General features: G+C 40.1%; 1 protein-coding gene across 1 annotated transcript; it reads right to left on the bottom strand.

Moving 5' to 3' along the window:
* Window positions 1-384: 384 nt before the first annotated feature.
* Window positions 385-18,983, bottom strand: stau1 (staufen double-stranded RNA binding protein 1). Its single transcript, XM_042341710.1, has 15 exons — window positions 18,853-18,983; window positions 16,642-16,932; window positions 15,668-15,792; window positions 12,168-12,324; window positions 11,690-11,825; window positions 10,986-11,164; window positions 10,580-10,668; window positions 9,245-9,457; window positions 7,547-7,690; window positions 7,313-7,459; window positions 7,125-7,203; window positions 5,808-6,151; window positions 4,766-4,888; window positions 4,535-4,620; window positions 385-3,846 (listed from the first exon to the last, which is right to left on the bottom strand). Exons 2-15 carry the CDS (start codon window positions 16,817-16,819, stop codon window positions 3,759-3,761), a joined length of 2,088 nt encoding a protein of 695 aa, XP_042197644.1. The 5' UTR covers window positions 16,820-16,932; window positions 18,853-18,983; the 3' UTR covers window positions 385-3,758.
* Between the last annotated feature and the right edge of the window lie 1,209 nt (window positions 18,984-20,192).

Raw genomic sequence — 20,192 nt, 5'->3', positions numbered from 1 at the left:
TGAATAATGGAAACTTGGGCAAATAAATATGCTGCTGTTTTCGTAACTGATCGGGAGCCAATTTTCTGGCAGAGGAAGAGCAAAAAAAAGCACAACTTGAAATAACTAGTTTAAACCCATTAAACATTCAAGGGATGAATAAAACCTGTCTGATTAACACCACCGCAATTCTTACTGAATGTATCCTTCTGTCTAACCAATCTTGCTGATCCCAGAGCACCCTTGCAGGGAAACTCACATTATGGTCTTAAATGCTGTTTATTGCCAAATGATATTCTCACCAGGCAGTATATACTGAACTAGATGTTAAATCAGAATCAAATAGAAAGTGGAACATGTGCCAGAAGACACAGGGGGGATTGATATTAGGAGGCAACCACCTGCTACGTTCTGAAATAAGCATTTTATTAGGTACTTTAAGGGTAAAACTATCACAGCAAAACAGTAAGTTATCATGTTAACCGGGGAAGCTGATGAATAGATTGCAGTTCGGTTAGGTGCCTGGGGAAGGAAAACCTAATCAACTTAAAATTTGAAGATTAATGTTCCATTGTAGGATGTCAAACAGCTCCAGGAAATGTTTAATTTATTAGGCTTGACATAAATCCCTTAAAATGCATTTAAAAAGACCAAAGCAAGAGACAATGGCCCAAATCAACTTGGAATTCTTATAGAATATAAAGCTTTAAAAACATGATGACCATTTGCAGAAGCTAGTTTTGATATAGGAAGTTGAACAAGCTGCTTCAATTTCTTTTAAAAAATAAACTTTTAAAATTTTCTCGTACAACATTAGGTGTTTGGACTTCTGTAGTTCATAATATATGCCATTTTGATAGCAAAATCAGGATGCCTGGCAATTTCTTGCAAGTATGCAGGATTCCCCAGATTCGGGAGGACCAGGCAATATTCTATACATATGTCGTGGAAATACATTAATATGGGCAGATCATTGACAGAAACTGTTCAATGCTCAAATGGGAAGAATTTAACAGTGTGAAAGGAGATAGCAGTGTTAAAAATGGCACATTAAAATCCGGAATAAGACTGGGTACAAGTGTTGCCAAAAAGGGGAAGCTAATATGTAGAAAGATGTCAGTCAGACTGATTACTGCAGAATATAAATCTAGGGAGATTCTTTTGCATGACTGAAATCAACTGTTGTGATCAGCATTTGAGGGTTCAAAGGACAGAAGAGTTTCCAGGTTCACAACCGGCATCAACAAGCCATTACTACCTCAAAGCTCATATAGATATTCAAGACCTTAAATCTTCTCGTGGGTTATCAATATCCATGAACCTACCATAGCAAGAGTGTATGCAACCTGATCTTTTAAAAGATTATGGCAAGACTTTGCCTGACAATAACACCAAAACAATTTCATCCCAAGATTCAGCTGCATCAGAAATATGGATGAGGAATTTTAGCTGCACAACTTAGTAGCTATATCCTATGACCAGTGGAGTGAAACGCAAGCCTACAGTATTTACAACATTCAAGCACACAAGCGTTTCATTTGAAAGATCCCGAATGATAACTTCTGAATTACCACAGGACATCTAATCACAATAATGGTTTTTAAGTAGGCTTTAACGGGTTTATGTAAGTTTCAAGTCAAGTACATTCAGAAAAGCAACTTCTCTCACTAAGATTCAAATAGAAGTTGCTTACATTACCAGACATTTCACACTAACCCCTCTTAATAATAATAATCCTTACTTGTTAATTTCATATGGCGCCTTATTACGTCTTCAAGACAAATACCCAATTACACCTCAGCTAATGCTTCCTTGGCATAGGTTCAAGCTGTGTCCATTAAAGCTGAGTTAATGGAAAAGGTGTGCTTCTCCGGTTTGTTGAAATACAAAAAACATTGATCAAAATAGGCTCCAGTAAACAGTGAAACTCAAAATCAGATACTGAATTGGAAATTCTACTCAACTAAATTAATGCTATGTTCTGGGTACACATCATCCTGCTATAATCACACTATGTATCCCATAGGTGAAGAAATTCAATAACTAACTTCTGTTAACTTTTTTTGATAATGATTAATAAAAGTTGAAAAAAATTGGGGTCTTGCAGCCTTTTCAGGCACGTTTAAAAATTCAAACTGTTTGACAACTGAACAGTTGAGTTGCACTAACATCTGAATCAAACAGTGGTGTAACAGCAAGTTTTGAAATGCTGAAATGTACTGAAAAAAATTAAATTCATTAAAGATCTGTATATTAATTACCTTTCGGAACTTTAAGGTTTGCTTCACTTTAAAATCCTGAACCCCTTGCTGGTGATCCAAAGTTGTCCAAATGTGACTATCAAATGGCATACATTTCTCAGACTATTACTGTAATATAAACTTTATATATATATTATATACATTCACACAAGGTTAATTATACCTTGCACAACGGAGAATTACAGCACCACTTAAAGGAGTTATATGCTTTTCATTTGGACCATGGCTTTTTAAGCTAAAATATTACTGTAACGTTTAGCATTTTCAGGAACTTTAACATCAACTTCTAAAATTTAATGCTGTACTAAATGCACATGGAAATAGCATAGCTGTTTGGAGACCTAATTGAAAAAATACCACAAATGAAAGCAAAGATCAGCACCAACAGTCTTTCTTTTTTTTTTGCACATTAGCAGTTCTGACTGAAACAAAAAAAATCAGCATTTTTGTCTTTACTGTCAACTTCTTTAATTCTGCCTCATGTTAATAAAATGTTATGCTAAAAAAGCCACCAGTACTTTTGCACAAACACCAATTTTTACTTCTCCATTCCATAGGTACAATACATGGGGAGAAAAAGTCCAAAAGTAAAGTAACAATTTGTTGACGTAGTATGCAAGTTGGCAAGGGTTTCGTGCTTTACTTGGACCATAGGCAAAAAAGTTTACTGTACACACTTTGTGTACATCACATGGAACATTACATCAAAGCATTAAGTACAACACAACATCTTACATTTTACCCTACACCGAAATGTATAGTAATCTGCAGTTTCTGGTAGAAGCTAAGTAACAGATCATATCCAACCATGTAATTCTTGTGCACCTTTGAAAATTAAAAACAAGTTTCATATAAAAACAAAACCTATTCCTTTAGAATTACCAAGTTTATAAAAAAAACTTTTAGATTAAGAAAGAAACGATCTAGAAGACTCAACATTTTACTTGATACTTTCTTCCAAAGAGGGAGGGGGAAAAAAAAAACAGGTAGTCTTTACAACTTACTCAACTTGACTAAATTTTTTAGTCTAAATTCATCTTGAGATATACAATAGAGTTATGAAAATAGAGGCACACTCCATTTTAAATAATCACTAACATCAGGTTTGCAAACCAAACCAGTTTATATTCCTAATGGCCAATTCAAACAGAAACCAAATCATGAACTACATATGCTGGATATGACCCGGTTTTTGTTAAGTGATCAAAAACATTAGCAATCTTTCAAATCATCATGTGATGTACTATTGGAGAGGCATCAAAAGAAATTCAAATTTTTTGCTGTCGGAGGTTGGGTGTGAACAAGGTTCCAATGAAAAAATTATGAACAATTTCCTTCATCAAAAAAATTGAATTAATGTTGAAATGCGTCACTATTTTAAAAAGGTAAGCAACTTAATGATTTAGATACTACAGCAAGATTCAAACTGTAAGTGTCTAAAACAGAAGTTACAATGTCACAGAACAGGAAGCATCCGATTTTTCTGGTGCTTGGAGCTTTGGGATCAATAAAAGGCTTTCAGTCAGTGACATCCAGGGTTTGTCCTAAAGTGTTTGAGTTAGCCGGTTTGATGAGAGAGTCGCCGTCAATTTCTTGTTTAACACATCTAAAAAGAACGAGAACCCGTGAATATTTATAAACCGCTTTTGCAAGAGAGATTCCTGCCACAAAACGTGATATTGCATTTTGATTTCAGCAGATCACATCTACGGGTTTCACAAGGCGTCCTGATCCTGACCGATGATTCAAGTACTTAAAAGAATAACCTGGAAATATTTCATATGTGGAATAGATATCAAAGCGATACTGTACGAGAAAGGCTGAGCTATTGCAACAAAGGCCTTATTTGTTTGTAACAAGTATCGGAGCTTTCTGAAGAGCTTTTTTTTCTGTGAGTCTATCACCCACATCCTTGCTCAGATCAGTTGGATCCCCAATCCTCAAGAGGATTGAGTTCAAGATTCTCGGCCACCGCTTTCAAATCCCTCCATGGTTGTGACTCACCCTACCTCTGCCATCTTCTGAAACAATACCAACCCAGCTTGCTCCCTCCGCTCAGCAGGCACTGCCTGCGTCACTTATCCTGCACACCACACCTTTGGCAGTCAGGCTTTTAGCCGCCCCTCCGTGGAACTCCCTCCCACAGTCCCTTCGCCTCATCCCTTGCCTCGCCTCCATCAGCCCTTCATCACTCTGGGCAGAATTCATAGCCAACTAAAGATCTTCTAATTCACCTCGTCATACAGTTCCCTTCAAATTAGAAGCTTAATGAGAAATCGATAATACATACTTACACAGCAATTGGTCCATTTCCTGTTCTTGATATTTCTACATTGTGTTGGTCCAGTTCAGACAACAATTTTAAGATATTTAGTGCAGCCTAGAAGGAAGAAGACACTTAGTGGTGGAATCAAAACAACTTCTCATTTGTCTCAGATCCAGGCTCAACTTTTATCAACTAAAATTATAGAGCAATATTCAGCAATTTCTAAAAGATACTATGACACCATAAGGAACAATCATACCATATCATGACAGGATTCCACATCTTTTCCAATCCCGTGGCTCATCAGGGGAGGTTGAGAAGTACAGTCTATCAGTGATACAAACTCATTTTTATTGTTTTTTGGAAAGTCTTTATATTCAACCTGAAAATTAAAAATCATATTCAAATCATTAAAAATTTGGCAAAATAGACAGTGAAATAAGATTCATGTGGCTCAAGAAAGATAAAGTGCTAATAAAACACCTACGCTAATTTATCAAAGTCATAACATGGGGCAATAATAATTCTTGCATTTGACATCTCAAAATACTTCATAGGATATCCCGTAAAGTGGTATGACTGTATTTTGTGTGGACAAACATTGCAGCCAATTTGCACACAGCAGTGTCCTGCACGCAGTCGTGAAGTGAGAGACCAATTTTAGTTGGGGCTTGTTGGCCACGTCACAAGGAGAAACTCACTTGTCTTTTCAAATAGTGTCATGGGATTTTAACAGGCAGATGGGATGTCAGTTTAATGTCTCTTCTCAAGGACGGCATCTCTGACAATGCAGCACGCCCTCAGCACTGCATTGGAGTGTCAACATAGACTATGCGGGTTTCACGTCTGTTTGGTCTGAAAAGGCTAAATTAAAAGAACTACAAAACATGAATGTGGCCAGCTGATACGCGCGCACGCATTCACGTGTCAGGACATCATTTTCCGCAATTCAATGCAGCCGGTAAGTGCGAGAGTATCAAAACCACTTTGATTTCTTTGCACTGGTCATATTAATGATCTGCTAATTCATAACCTCGCTTCCCTATCAACCAAGCGGTTTTGATAGCGATTCACGTGCGTGGGTTCAAGCGCTCCAGGACGCTACCCCGTGTGAAGGGCACTATATAAACACAAGCTGTTGTTGTTATACTCCTTAAGCGATTATTTGATTTATAAAGTTGAGACTCATGTGAGTTTTGGTGTAATTTTTTTAAAAAAATGGGTTTTCCAAAGCCATTTCTATTGAATAAACTCTGTCGTTTCTCCAACTTAACCTTTTTCTAAAAAAAAAGCCATCTTACCTGTAATTCCTGAACACTAGCCAGGAAATCCAGCTGTTCAGAAGGCCTGGTAAGAGTGCTGTGTAGCAGATGTGGTTTCCGTGCTGTAGGGTTAATCTTCAAAATAGCTTCAGCTGTTGGGGAGGTGCCACCATATAGCAGTTCTCTTGCAATCAGAGCAGTAACTGTGGCCATTGCTGGGTTTGCAGCCGGCCGGTTGAAATCTTTGGTATGATGCCCGTGAATAGCTCCAACAGCCTGGGCCACCTCGGGAACCATGGGGAGAATTCCAGCCGGCAGCTGCTGGTGGCTGGAATAAGGCATCCGGAATTCATCTTCTAGACGGATGTTCCCATCTTTATTACCTGAAACAAAAAAGGTAAATTACAACTGCTTACATGTACAATGAATCTTAAAAATAAACTACCGTACCACATAGAATCCTGACGTGTACACAAACTTATTTTTACATTTTGAAAGCTTGTGCAACCCATTTAGAGCATATATTTTTCACGAAAATATAGTCACTCCACTTTACAGTATACTCTGTGAAGCGCTTCGAAACATCTCAACGATGTAATAAGGCGCTTTATAAAATGCAAGGATTATTATTATTATTATAAAGCACGAACCAAGAAAAGGCAGCTTAGGCCACTCCATCATGGATCGCATACAATCCATCGTCCCATGAACTCCATCCAATCAATTAATGTCATGAGTGGAGATCTTAAAAATGAATTATAATTGAATATCTATCCACCTCACATCTTCAATATTCAATCTTGGCTCTGCTACTATCTCAGACAGATCACTGTCCCGTTTAAACAAGATGAGAACTATCATCATATCTTAAGAGAATGTTTGATCAATGTCTATCCCCATCAGTTAAAAGTAGGAGCTGGAGATGGTAAGGAGACATCCTGTATGGGTAAGAGCAGAAATCAGGATATAAATATTGATGAGAATAAGAGGAACCAGACACTGATGCTTCCTTTCTATTTGTAAGAAACATACAGGACCCATCGAGAAAACATTGAAGTTTCAGATGGGAGAGTCACATTTTTCCATTACACTCATCTTTTCACCCAGGAAAACTAGTGGCCTCGCCAGTCACTTAGAAGGAAAATCAAAAGTGAAATAGCGCAACTACAGAAATTTAGCAGAATGGTTATGTGTGCTCTCACCTACCATATTATAATAATCTTTGCATTTGATATTGCACCTTATCACATTGTTTAGAGGTCTCAAAGAGCTTCACAGAATATGCTGTAAAGTGTAGTGACTGTATTTTGTGGGCCAAATATTATTCAGCTTCTCTTAAACAATGCTTCTGCATACCTGCTATTGTGTCTTCTCCAGAGGAACCAGGTTCAAAGAAGGTCACTTTTCGACCTTTAGTAGGTTCTTTCATGGTTGGCTTCAGAGCAAAAGGAAATTCAAACGTTAGAACCAGAAACAACCAAGAACTCCTGATTATAAATTTGAGGAATGAGGATTGTGAAAGAGAAAATAAAAATCCTGTTTACCTTTTCCTCAGTTTTCAACGCTGGTTTAGGCGGTTGGGGCTGAGGAACTTTATAACCTAAAAGTTCCAACATCTTCTCAGCTGCATTTCTTTTAGCAACCTTTTTATTTGGACCCATTCCCTCTGACACCTGATTGGCAACTTTAACCTAGGCAACGGAATACATTTTAGGTTATTTGGGATTGCACAGTTTAGAATTTGTAGGTAATCAATGAAATTATGCAACAGTTCTCACCCTCATAACAAATTCCCTTAGGCGAGGAAGACCTCGTTCTACCATTAAAGTATATTCAGGCTCCTTTTCTTTTTTTGCTTGCTGAATTTGAGCCAGACGGCTGATTGGATTCATTCCTTGCCCATACTCTGGACTTGTCTGTAGCTTAAAAAATAAAAAGATGCAAGCTCAGCATTTCAGCACTTTCAATTTAAGCCAACAGGCATGACTAAATTGGTGCAGTTTTTTTGTTTTATGGCCAAATAGTTTTGTGTAACAAACACAGAAGGACCCCTTCCAGGTTTTTTTAATTTTTTATTACAGTGCTGAATCTTGCAATTTTCTAGAGAATCTCTTGTAATCTTTACACACAATTCTGCCAATGTTGCTCACAAATTACATAAGAGCAACCTGGTCTTTTAATTGATCTCCATGTGAGAGCATCTATTTACCATCCCTTCACTAGAGCTAAAGTTGGGAATAGACTATGGCATAACCTCAAAGCACTAACACCCAGCTTTCATTATGGTTCTTCACACTTTCATTTCCATGGTCAACAGACAAGACTAATGATTAACAGGGCAAATGTTACAGTTTAGAACCAGAATATATTTTGATTGCCGAATAGACCACTTAAATTAAGACTAATTTTAATCCGGGCGCAGTTTTATAAAGATTCACAAAAGAAAAAAGGATGGGAACTGGGCGGTAGCTTGTAATATGCCAAAACATCCGTGTTGTAGTTCATTCATTTTTCAACGCACAAAGTTATAAGTATAAGATATGTTACAACTACAGAATACATGGGCAGTAGATTAGCTGTAGCATGAATATAGCATTTTTCATGTCAAAATGATTTTACATAAATTATTCAAATATTTAAAATACTCTGGAACTTTATGGCCATAGAATTCAGATCCTGCAAACATTTCAGTTAATCAGGAGGCTAGTACCTGAACATAAGCAATGTTCAAATATATTAGGATCGGTCAGTACAAACTATTCAATCACAGAGAAGCACAGACATGAAAAAATAAAAACGTCTGTCAAATTCAGCTAAATTGGAAGCAGTTGGCCTTGGAAAAAACGTTTAATTGTCTCAAATTAATGAGTGAAGTGCAAAGAATATTTTAAGTTCAGTAATGGAAGAACTTACCTCTGGTGCTCTCCTTGGTGAGCTTTGAAGCAGTACCTGTCCAGTGACTTGAAATTGTTTCCAGCAATTTAAACAAGTTTTACTGCTGGGACTTACCATGTACATTTAGGAACCAATATGCTCATAAAGATCCAAAAAATGTTCCTTTTTAAAAAAAATGAGCATACGAAGTCTCATAATGAATCCACAACATGCCACCTTCCATATGTTGATCAGGATTTAACTCTTTCCCAACCCAAAAGTTGTAACTGAATAGGCAATTCTGTTTTTAAGTCTGGAACAGACATTTGAAGCCAGTACCACAGAAATTCCTTGACAGATCCTTTTTGATTCATACTGAAAGGTCATAATGACTACATATAATTTGGATAGCCATTATAGGTACGTTCTACTGTGGAGTAACAGAACACAGCACGAAAGACTAGGCCAAAATCGCTCAGAAAATAACATTAGCACTTTTACTACTAAATGTCGGAAGATTTTTTGCTCCTAGTTCAGCTCCGTCAATTCAGTGAAGTCTTGGTTCAAATTACTGGTTATTTTCACTCCAAGCGATTACACACCTTTACTATTGATTTGGTTTTCTTTTTTATACGCGGTTTCACTTTTTCTACAGTGGGTAGTGGTGGTAATTTCTTGAGTTCCTCCAGAACAGCTATTGCTGCGACTTTCTTGGAAATTTTCTTACTCTTCCCTTCCCCTTCGGCCGAAAATTCTCCAACTATTACCTTGGTTACAAAACTCTTCATGTGTGGAGGGCCAGTCTCTTTTATTACCTGAAATTCACAAGGAAAGAAAATTGATACAACGTTCACAGCCCAGGATACTGAACTTGCCTAGAATTAGCTTTCTCCTCCTTTCCCTACAAGGAAAATATCCTCTAAAACAATCAGCTTTGAGTCAGTGTACTGGGGAACGACAAGCGTAAACTCGACATCAACTAGAGACACATTGCCACTATCAGTCACTACTGACTTGCGTTCTCTCTCTTCTGAACTTATTTTTTTCTGATTACAGGAGCTGCCACAAAATTTGTTGGCCCTTTGTTCAAATTTAATCTTCCCTCAAATTGATAAATGATGTTAAATCCTTTTGGTGCATCATTTCTGCAAAGTTTATCAATATACAGGGCAATTCCGCTATCAAATACCTCACTATAGGGCAAGTTCGTTAATTACACAGGTGTCCGTCCTGTTGAACCAGGTTCCAGAAGTGCGGTTGCATTCAGTACACACTAACTTTCTTTCTGCATACACGTTGTTGCCTTGTAACTCTACACAATTCCTCTTTTTAAGTTGCTAATGTTAGCAGAGGAATTAAATGTTCCTACACGTCATCGCTTCACTGGTCCTATTTCCATTCTATGCTTCATCGGCAATGAACAACAACAACAAAATTACATTTATGGAGCACCTTTCACGTCAGGAGGACGTCCCAAAGCACTGAGCTGTTACCAGTACAATGAAGCGGTTACCAGCACAATTTATTTCCGGTCACATCTTTAACAACAGAAGAGCCCTTTCCACTGCAGTGGACAAGGATTGCAGAGACAACCAGCACTGTTTTTGAAATCCATCTTTGCTACTATGACATTCAATTCATGATATCTTTCTCAATGGCTGAAAAATGTCAGCAAATAGCAACAAAAGTACTCTTCGTTGCTGTATGTAAGGAGAATGCTTCACCCACTCAACCACCGAAAATTGGTGTCTTTTTCAACCTATTTTTCACTTTTTCAACCTATAAACCTGTTCTACAAAAATTAACCGGAAGCTTTCAAAGCAATCGGATTAGAAAAACAAATGAACAGAATTATTCAACATAAAGCAGGTGCAAAATATGACTGGTTCAGGCAGAGAGAGCCAGAGTCAGAAAGATCCCTTCAAAGGTAAACTTACCTCAAAGTTCACTGGCATATTTCTTTTTAGTGCTACCTCAAATACTTGACTTATTTCAGATTTATTCAGATCATCATCAAGTTCTTTCCATTAACCTGTGGGGATACAGGGATAATGACTAAATTCAAAATTGAGATACAATGCAATTTTTAAATATATTTGAAAATTCAATTGCGATTGGACACTCAATACTTGTCTTGACACACTTTTAGAATATCATAGCCCTTACGTCAAAACCACAGAAACATACAACCATTTCAAGCTATTTGCTCCGCTAAGAAATCCATCCACCCGAATCCCACTGAAATGCTCTTCGATAATGTTCAATTCAAACGATCACAGATTGCAGTCAGTTTTCTCCCTTGAAGATTTTAAGACAAGCTAGTTCATCCAAAATATGCCAATACGCTTACCGTAGGTAACTTGCATGGTAGAGTTTCATTTTGCAAGGCTTTTAGCGCTTTAGCAGCAGCATCATGTTTAGCAGCCTGTCGAGACCTTCCCTTTCCTTGGAACTGCTGGTTTCCAATCGCAAGCTCTACTTGATAAGTGACCGGTCCAACGGGAGGGAATGAGTAGAAATACCTGAAAACAATATGTATTTAGGGACTTTTAATTCATCCCCGTGTAATTTTTAAAAGATTTCAATTCATATGTACGTCAATTATGAAGTTGCCGGGACACTACTGTGTGCAATTGGCTGCCGCGTTTCATGCACAAAATATAGTCAATTCACTTCATAGTATACTCCGTGAAGCGCTTTGACTCGTCTCGAAGACATGATGAGGTGCTGTATCAAATGCAAGGATTATTATTACAATGATTTTTATAATACAGGGTATATATATGTGTGAAAAAAGTCATCTGGTACCCTCTTCAAATAGATTTTAAACTATTTATTTATATTCTGCCAAATCATTACTGTTACTAGTTATCTTCAAATCAGGCACCATTCTAAACAAAACAGGTAACAGTTCCACTGTTCTTCTCCTCCCCTCTTAATTGCTGAGGGAAATAGGATATGGAGTATTTCCACAAAGCACTATATTTATGGCAAGCTGATAATGGATAAAACAGTCCTAAAAGAAAATGTAAAATAATTTAAGATACCTTTGAGGGTAAGCGTTGTTTCTCAGCATATTGTAGTTTGTTCTTATTCCAGGGTAAGGGTCAATTGGTCTGTAGGTTGGTTTCTTTCCCATTTTCATGCATAAAGCATTCAGCTCTACTGTAGGAGTAACACTGTCTAAAAATACATTTATAGAGTTTGTTACCAATAAATGTCGTTGTATAGTCCAGAACTATATATAGCGTACGATAGATTGAACAGATTTCAGTTTATTTATTCTAAAGTAGAAAGGGGTACATTTCAGTAGAGTTGAGTTAAAAGTTTATATTAAAATTCGAATAAATTAACTCAGAATTCCTCTACATTCTACTTGTATGTTTCCAGTTTATATTATATTCAAAGAGGCACAACTTACAACTCGGTAGATTTATTTATCTCTTTTGGAAAAACCAAGTCTGACAATCAGATATCATTGGGGCTTCTCTTTCAATGACCGTTCCACTAATACTAATGTTTTACCAGGATTTTTTGAATCATTACGTGGGGGACGAGGTGGCGGCTTTGGGAGACTGGTCTCTGCTAAGGCCTTCGCGGCTGCTGCATGCTGGGCTTTTTTTATGCTGCTTCCTTCGGCTTCCCAGTGCTGGTCACCAAGCGTCAGCTGCACGGTGAAGACCTGGAAAGTAGAATGCACAAGCAGTTAAAAAGCGCAGTACAAGTCATTTTGAAGATTGCTTCAGTTCCCAGTTTAGTGCCCAGACTGCATGCATTTTGAACACTAAAAATAAAAGTAGTAAGCAGTGAAGTATTACTATTTACCTCCTTCAAAGCCAGTCTCAACACCTTCCTCTTCGACCGTGCCTTCGGACACCTTCCCACCCCCACCCTCTTGCTCTCCTCCACCCCTCTTGATTCCAACCCCCAGCTCGGGTGCAAACCTTTCACTGTCCAGGGCCTTTGGGGCGTCCTCCTAATGTGAAAAGCACTATATAAATGTAATTTGTTGTTTTTTTGTATTTACCTCAGCAAAGTACATTTTTATACCCGCACCCATCGATTGAAAGTAGGCAATTCCAAGTTTCTTTAAAAATGTATAACATAGCTATGATCATAATATTCCTTGCACTGATATAGCACCCTTCATCTTAGGATGTCTCAAAGTGCTTCTTTCAGGATTCACTGAAAAGTGCACTGACTATTTTGTCAGCAAAATAGCAGCTAATTTACACACATCAATCCCACATACATGCCTAAAATGAATAACCAATTTTATCTGGCCAGGACCCTGGGAGAAACTCCATTCCCATTTCAAATAGTGCCATGGGATCTTTGACATCCACCTGAAGAGCAGACAAGACCTTAGTCTAACATCTCATCAAAAGGACCTCCAACAATGCAGCAGTCCTTCAGCACTGTACAAAGTGCTATATCAGTGCAGGGAATATTATATGATCATAGCTATATTATACATTCAGCCTATACCATGAATCCGAATATGGAGCTTGAACCGAAAGTTTCCAACTCAAGAGGTAAGAGTCCTACTATCTGAGCTGGGCAGCTACTATATATGAATATGCTAAAAGAAAGCAAGTCATACCAATATGACTAAATGATTCTGATGCCCAATAATAAAATTATTGTTACTCATCGCACAATTTGATATTAAAAGACGATGACGATGTTCCAGCATACTTTGCTTTACAATTAAACAATTGTTGATGAATATGGCTATTAGTCAGACTTGTGTTAAGTTCAGAATATTACATTAGCTAACTTAGTTATAAGATAAGAAATACGATTTAAATCTTAATATCAGCACTACTTGCATTTGATATAGCATCTCATCATGTTGTCAAAACTTCTCAAAGTGCTTCATAGGATGTACTGTAAAGCATAATGACTGTGCATTTTGTCGACAAACACAAGGCCAATTTGCGGACAGCAATGTCCCACAAATTGCCATTGAAACAAATCACTAATTTTATCTGGAGGATTGTTAACCAACAGTCCAGGAGAAACTCCGTTCTCTTACAGCCCATCTATGAACTCAAAAACCCAATGCTGGGCTTGAACCCACAACCTTCTGACTCGGAGAGTACTACCAGCTGTGTCAGGCTGACACATATTAAACGCATTTGCACTCTTTTCCTTTAAAGTATCTCTTCATTTCTCGGTGCCTTCGCTTTATTTACCCTTCATGGTGGAGGAATCTTTCAAAGTGTAGTCTGGGAAATATTTTTAGAGAGGCCGTCAATATTGCTCCCTGACTGGAGCATCCCAAAAGAGCGCTTGGCGCATAGTGTAAATTTAGAACACATTGTAATCCCTAAAAATGGAAAACTGTCAATGTGATATTTAACGTCGCTGCTTTAAACAGAAAAGCTTACAATAATCCCGTCTAAAAAAAACTCAGAGAAACTTTAACTGTTTTACCGCGTAGTTAAAATTTCAGATCAATTCAGATACTGCATATGAATATTTTATGGTAGTATTTTTAAGCCTATCTTGTATGGGTAGCCAAGAAACACATTTATGCAGTGCCTTATCCGTGTGGGAGGGACTAGCTGATTTATGGCTTCCACTTGGGACTTTCTGACTGATTTTCACATCAAAGATTTACCTGGTCACATCTAAAGATGCGGCTCCATCAATCTTCAGTCTTTCATTGGCTGGAAAAATCCACCTGTAAATCCAGTTTTCAGCCAATGAAAAACAGAGTTAAAAGATAAAAGGTAGCTACTGCCAAAATGGACAGTAAAACGAATGTTTTACAAGATTTAGAATAGGGGGAAGGTAGAAAAATTAGTCAAAAAAGTTTAGAATTTTTTTTAAAACAAATTGACAGGATGAAGGAGGTAAGATTTTTATGCTATTTTAAATGGTGCTTTAATATAATTGGTTTTAGTTACAATAAATAATTCACAATTGAACCGCTTAACTTTATTACTGCAATTTTTTCAGCATCCTAACTGAAGACTTGAGGGAACATGTTAAACCATAGATGGCCCATTGCTGTTCTGTGTGATGGGGAGGGAGGAGAGTGCGCTAAGGCCTAGAGAAAACAATACCAAGTAAGGCAGCATATAAGTAAAGGTCAAGCTTACGAAATCAGGAATATGTTTACACTCCACTAAACGTTTCCTTCCAGAGTTTCACAAATAAATCACTTTGTATATTTGATTATAATCTATCAATTGCAGCTTGCTGAAACCACATGTCAATGTTCAATGGATGCTTATTACGCCATGAATGGAATCAGACTTCTCCAATACCTGGAGGAATATTGTCTGAGAGAAAGTACCTCATAGAGATGAAGTGAAAAATTAGCTTTCAAGGAGAGAGCTTATTCCAAATCCATTTGGAAAAGAAACCTACATTGTAAATCTGCATTACAATAGGCATTTTTCTGGACCAATCGCTAATTCTTGCTCTGAAGTATAGGCTTCATCGAGGTTAAGATGTTGCCTTTGTAGCAAAGAAGGTTTAAGAGTTATTTCCATATCCCCAATTGCAATTATAGCAAACTGAGCACACGTAGATATGAATAACCTACGTCTACTAAATAACTGGTTCTCGCCCCAACACCAAGGACACTGTACTGCAAATATACATTTCATTCAACCCCACCTAGTGATATTAATGTACAGATATGTTTAGGTGCTTATGGAAATGTACTAACTATTAAAAAATTCTGCAGGTACATTTCCCAAGGTTGGTACCAAGTTATACTGTTACCAAGATACTTTAATGGAAAAGAGTGCTTTACGGCATTCCTACATTATTTCTAGATAATTATATAAATGAACTTCAGACACCGAACAGCGCATTGCAATAGCATAAAAATATTCTTAGCGTAAAAACTGGATTGGCTTTTCCCAAATACATCTTAAGAAAGTGGATCACTTTCAGTTTTTTTTTAAATGGCACGGAAAGCACCCACACAATTTAAAATCAGTTTATTCATAACACACAGAACGCACAAAGGAAAAAATAGTAATTTTAATTACATTTCCAGTTACCTTCGCATGAGCTGGACCAAGTTCATTCAAAAGCTTGTACTCTGGCTGGATCTTGTTGAAACGGGCTAACTCATTCACAAGACACATGGGGGTTTTCTCTTTGGGGTTTGTCATGTTTAAAAGAACTGAAAGAAAAAATGGATACAATCAACACAGAGCAACAACCTTTACTCCTGTCTGGTTAGTAAATGAGTGTGAACATTCAGACAAATACATACAAAGTACATCTAATGAAATTTACCAAGGATTCTTGCTGTGTGCAATTGGCTGCCACGTTTTACCCACAAAATATACAGTCAATTCACTTCACACTATATTCTGTGAATATTACGTCTCAAAGACGTGATAAGGTGCTGTATCAAAGGCAAGAATTATTATTACTACAAATGGTTATACAGGGCATGCCAATGGTTAAGGAAACATTAAGCAAGTTAGGCCTGTTGTCCTTAAAGGAACCTTTGAAGCAATAAATTTGAATTGTAAAATTAGGAAATTGGGTACTATGGAGAAGTGAGATGCAAAATAAAAAGGGAAATGGGCAAAACAAATGTCACTCAAAGGGTAATAAACTAAAATAATAAGTCAATGTGTAAATCCATTATCATCCATATTAAAAAAGCATATGGCAGAAGAAACCAGAATAAAAATTGAAAATGTCAAAAAGAATTAAAAGGCTAAGGATTGACAATTAGGCTTCACCAAATTCAATGCAAAATAATGCATTAATGCCATCTACTCAAGCCTAAAATAAAAAATGCACAGCATTTGAAACGTAGCACAATCTGCCCTATTTAATTTTCTTCTAAATCAAGGAACTCATTACATTCCAACTCCACACATTCCTCTCCCAAATTAAAATATAAAAATATAGAAAGTGACTACAATTTCAAAGATGCTCTGTCAGTTTTCGAGTCACCGTCACATGGAAGCAATTAGCATGTTGAACATGGACTTCACTGTGAATCAGTAGGTACCTGCAGCTGTGTCGTTGGAAGTAGCAGATGCGGAGGGTAAAGCGGAGCTTTGAACAGGCCGAGTTGCACTCTCCGATGGCAGAGCACCAATAACAGAGGGAATGCTCTGGCCAACCATGCCGCCCATCAGAGGCTGCGATAGCGCGGAGGGTGGGTGAAGAATCTGAATCTGAGCCATTTCACACTTGCAACTCAGTAACTTCAAACCAGAAGAGGTGCGTGTATATGAAGGTTTTACAGAAGCATCCAGGGCAGGATAAGATTAGGAACACGCAGAAGCCGGGATTTTATCTGAGGGGGGGAAAAGAAAAGAGGATTAACAAAAAAAAAACTTCACAGGATACAAGTTAGAAGAATCAAACGTTCATCTTAACATTTAACTGAATTGTTGCTCAAGTGATTCTACTGTTAACTCAAGGCAAGAGTTTTACCTGGCAAATGCGATCAAATGCTAAATCACCATTGCCAGGTAAAGTTTCATCTTGCACTTGCATAAAAGTGCAGACTAACCGAAGTCAAGCATACACGGGACCCCCAAAGTGTTCCCAGCGAACTCTTGTGTTTTTGCCCAAAATCAGCTAAAGCTACAAAAACACACACACACACACACACACAAAATACAACAGCTACATTTTCGTGCTGCTCACTTTATCTCGTTTAAAGCATCCAGTGAGGATTTGCTCGCAAGGCCAGTGGGGCAGTGGGGCAGAGGAGCGAGGAGCGAGCTCAGACTTCAGCAGCACGTCTCACCCCCTCCCCAACCTTGCACTGTCCCTGATGATTGATCCAACAGGCGGATCAATCATAAAACCTGAACCTATTTCGGAAGCGTCTGGGGTCAGGCGAAAGATTCGATTCAGCTCCACTTCAGTTTCCTCGGCGGTTCCCACCCCCCCCCTCCAAAAAAAAATTAAAATTATTATTATTTTTTTTTTTGACATGCCTCTCTCTCTCTCTCTCTCTCTCTCGGTGGTGCACAAAGCCCAACGGGATCGCAATTGAAAGCCGCTTTACTTGGAGCTCACTTCTTTCGGCATTGTCGGGAACCATCTGCGAACGTCGCCCTTTCCTGCAACGAGCAACAAGACCCCCCGCGGAGATTAAACCCCCCCTCTCTCTCTCTCTCTCTCACTCACTCTCTCTCTCTGGACGAAGGGCGACGTTGAGAGAGAGCCCAGTTGGGATGGCAAAGGAGGGGGAATCGGGGGAAGGAAGGAAGTGGGTGTTAGTTGTAACGCGGCCTAGTCGGGATTCATTCAAACTACAACCCCCCCCCCCAAAAAAAAACCTACACACCCCTCCCCCCCCCCCCCACACACACACACATACCACAGCACCGGCCCTGGGCAACAACCCCACTGACCACTGGAACCGAGGCCCTCACCATAAGCGGTTTGAACTAAAAGTTTGAGGGGCTGGAGGGTCCCCCGTGGGGGGAGTGGGGAAGGGCTTTGCCCCCTCTCTCTCTCTCTCTCTCTCCCCTCCAGAAGGCTCGAGTCTCCACAATCCTCCCCTTCTCTCTCCTTTCCCAACACCCCGTTAAACACACAGAGACAGACACACACAGAGAGACAGAGACACACAGAGACAGACACACACACAGAGAGACAGAGACACACACACAGAGAGACAGAGACACACACAGAGACACACACACAGAGAGACAGAGACACACACAGAGACACACACACAGAGAGACAGAGACACACACACAGAGAGACAGAGACACACAGAGACAGACACACACACACAGAGACAGAGACACACACACAGAGAGACAGAGACACACACACAGAGAGAGAGAGACACACAGAGACAGACACACACACAGAGAGACAGAGACACACACACAGAGAGACAGAGACACACACACAGAGAGACAGAGAGACAGACACACACACAGAGAGACAGAGACACACACACACAGAGACAGAGACACACACACACAGAGACAGAGACACACACAGAGACAGACACCCACACACACACACACACACAGACAGACACACAGACACTAGAGCCTCCCAACACCCCGACAAATAAACAAACAATAAAAAGTTATTTCCTTTCGCTCTCTCTCTCTCATATCACCTTTTCTTCCAATGCCACAAGGTGGGGGTGAAAAAAATCTCTCCTCTCCTCCACCCTCTCCCCCCACCACCCACCCCCTCCCTCCCTCCCCCCCCCCAAAAAAAAAGCCAAAACCCCCACCACGAAATTTTCTTTTTCTTTCCTCCTTCTTTTCTTCTTTCTTCCTGAAGAAACGAAATCAATCCCATTCACGTGGAGAAAGAAGCGGCGGCGGCGGCGGCTCTGGAGGAGGAGGAGGTGGAGGGAGTGTGTGAGGGAGTGTGTGAGGGGGTGTGTGTGGGGGGGGGGGGCGGCGGTATTTTTTTTCTCTCTTTATATAAATATATATATATATTTTCTTTCTGTGTGTGTGTGTGTGTGTGTGTGGGGGCGGATTAAAGAATAATTAACACAGTTATAATAAGATGGAAAGCTTTTCCCTGTGTGTGGGGGAGGGGGGGGGGGCGGCGGTGTTTTTTTTTCCTCTTCTTTTTCTTTCTCTCTCCTTTTTTTCCCTCCTTCTTCTTCTTCTTCTTCTTTTCACCCCTTTCTTCTTCTTCTTCTTCTTCGTTCCCTCCCTCCCTCCCCCCCCCCCACCCAAGATCCCCCTCTCCTCCTTCCCCGCCCCCCTCCTCCTCCTCCTCGAGGGCCGCGACACAAGGCAAACCCCTGAAGAGAAATCAGACGAAAACCCGGCGGCGGCGGCGGCACCGACCTTAACCCGCTCGCTTCACCTTCCCAGAGAGCCCCGCGCCGCCGGACGTGACGTCCCCGAGTTTACACTCCTCCTCCTCCCCCCCTTCACTCTCACACTGCGCCTGCGCGCCCCCCCCCCCCACACAGCTGGTCGAGCTGCCCAACGTGGTGGTGGTGATGATGATGATGACCTCACGTCTTCGAGGCGTCTCGAAGCGCTTCGCGGGCACGCGTTGCGCGTGCGGCTCAGACGCGGCCGACGAGCGCGCGCGGCGACGTCCAGCCCACCCTCCTGGGTCGAGCGATCGCATGCGGAGGAATTATTACCCCCTCCCAACCCCCCTCCCCCCCCCACCACCGCGCCCGGTAATAAGCGATCCGCCCATCGACACAACGGCCGGGGTCCAACTTACCGCTCGGTAAACAGAGGCCCGCGGGCGCGCGCGCGTGGGGGGAGTGAGGAAACTTGCCTACGGTCTCGCTCTGCCTGGGCACCGTACTCGGTTCCTCTCGTTCGCCGGGCGAGCGCTCCAACCAATACGCTACGGGACGCTCATGATGACGAGCGCAAGAATTTGCTGGGCGAAGGAAGACCGGGGTCCACTCTCGTTCGTCTTCCACCGTCCCGGCAGTTGGTTTTGCTTGGAATGTCACGTCCCAAACTATATACGGTATTCCCAGCTTATTATCTCCCAAACGCCCGGGGGGGGGGAGTGAAGAGCAGCGCGCACTCACCACTCTATACACACAAGCCTCCCCACCCCCCAAAATAATTGGGGAAATCA

Source organism: Callorhinchus milii, unplaced genomic scaffold, assembly GCF_018977255.1.
Source record: "Callorhinchus milii isolate IMCB2004 unplaced genomic scaffold, IMCB_Cmil_1.0 Scaffold18, whole genome shotgun sequence".
Taxonomy (NCBI): Eukaryota; Metazoa; Chordata; class Chondrichthyes; order Chimaeriformes; family Callorhinchidae; genus Callorhinchus; species Callorhinchus milii.
The sequence above is the reverse complement of the archived record's forward strand: the minus strand, read 5'-3'. Positions and strand labels throughout refer to the sequence as shown.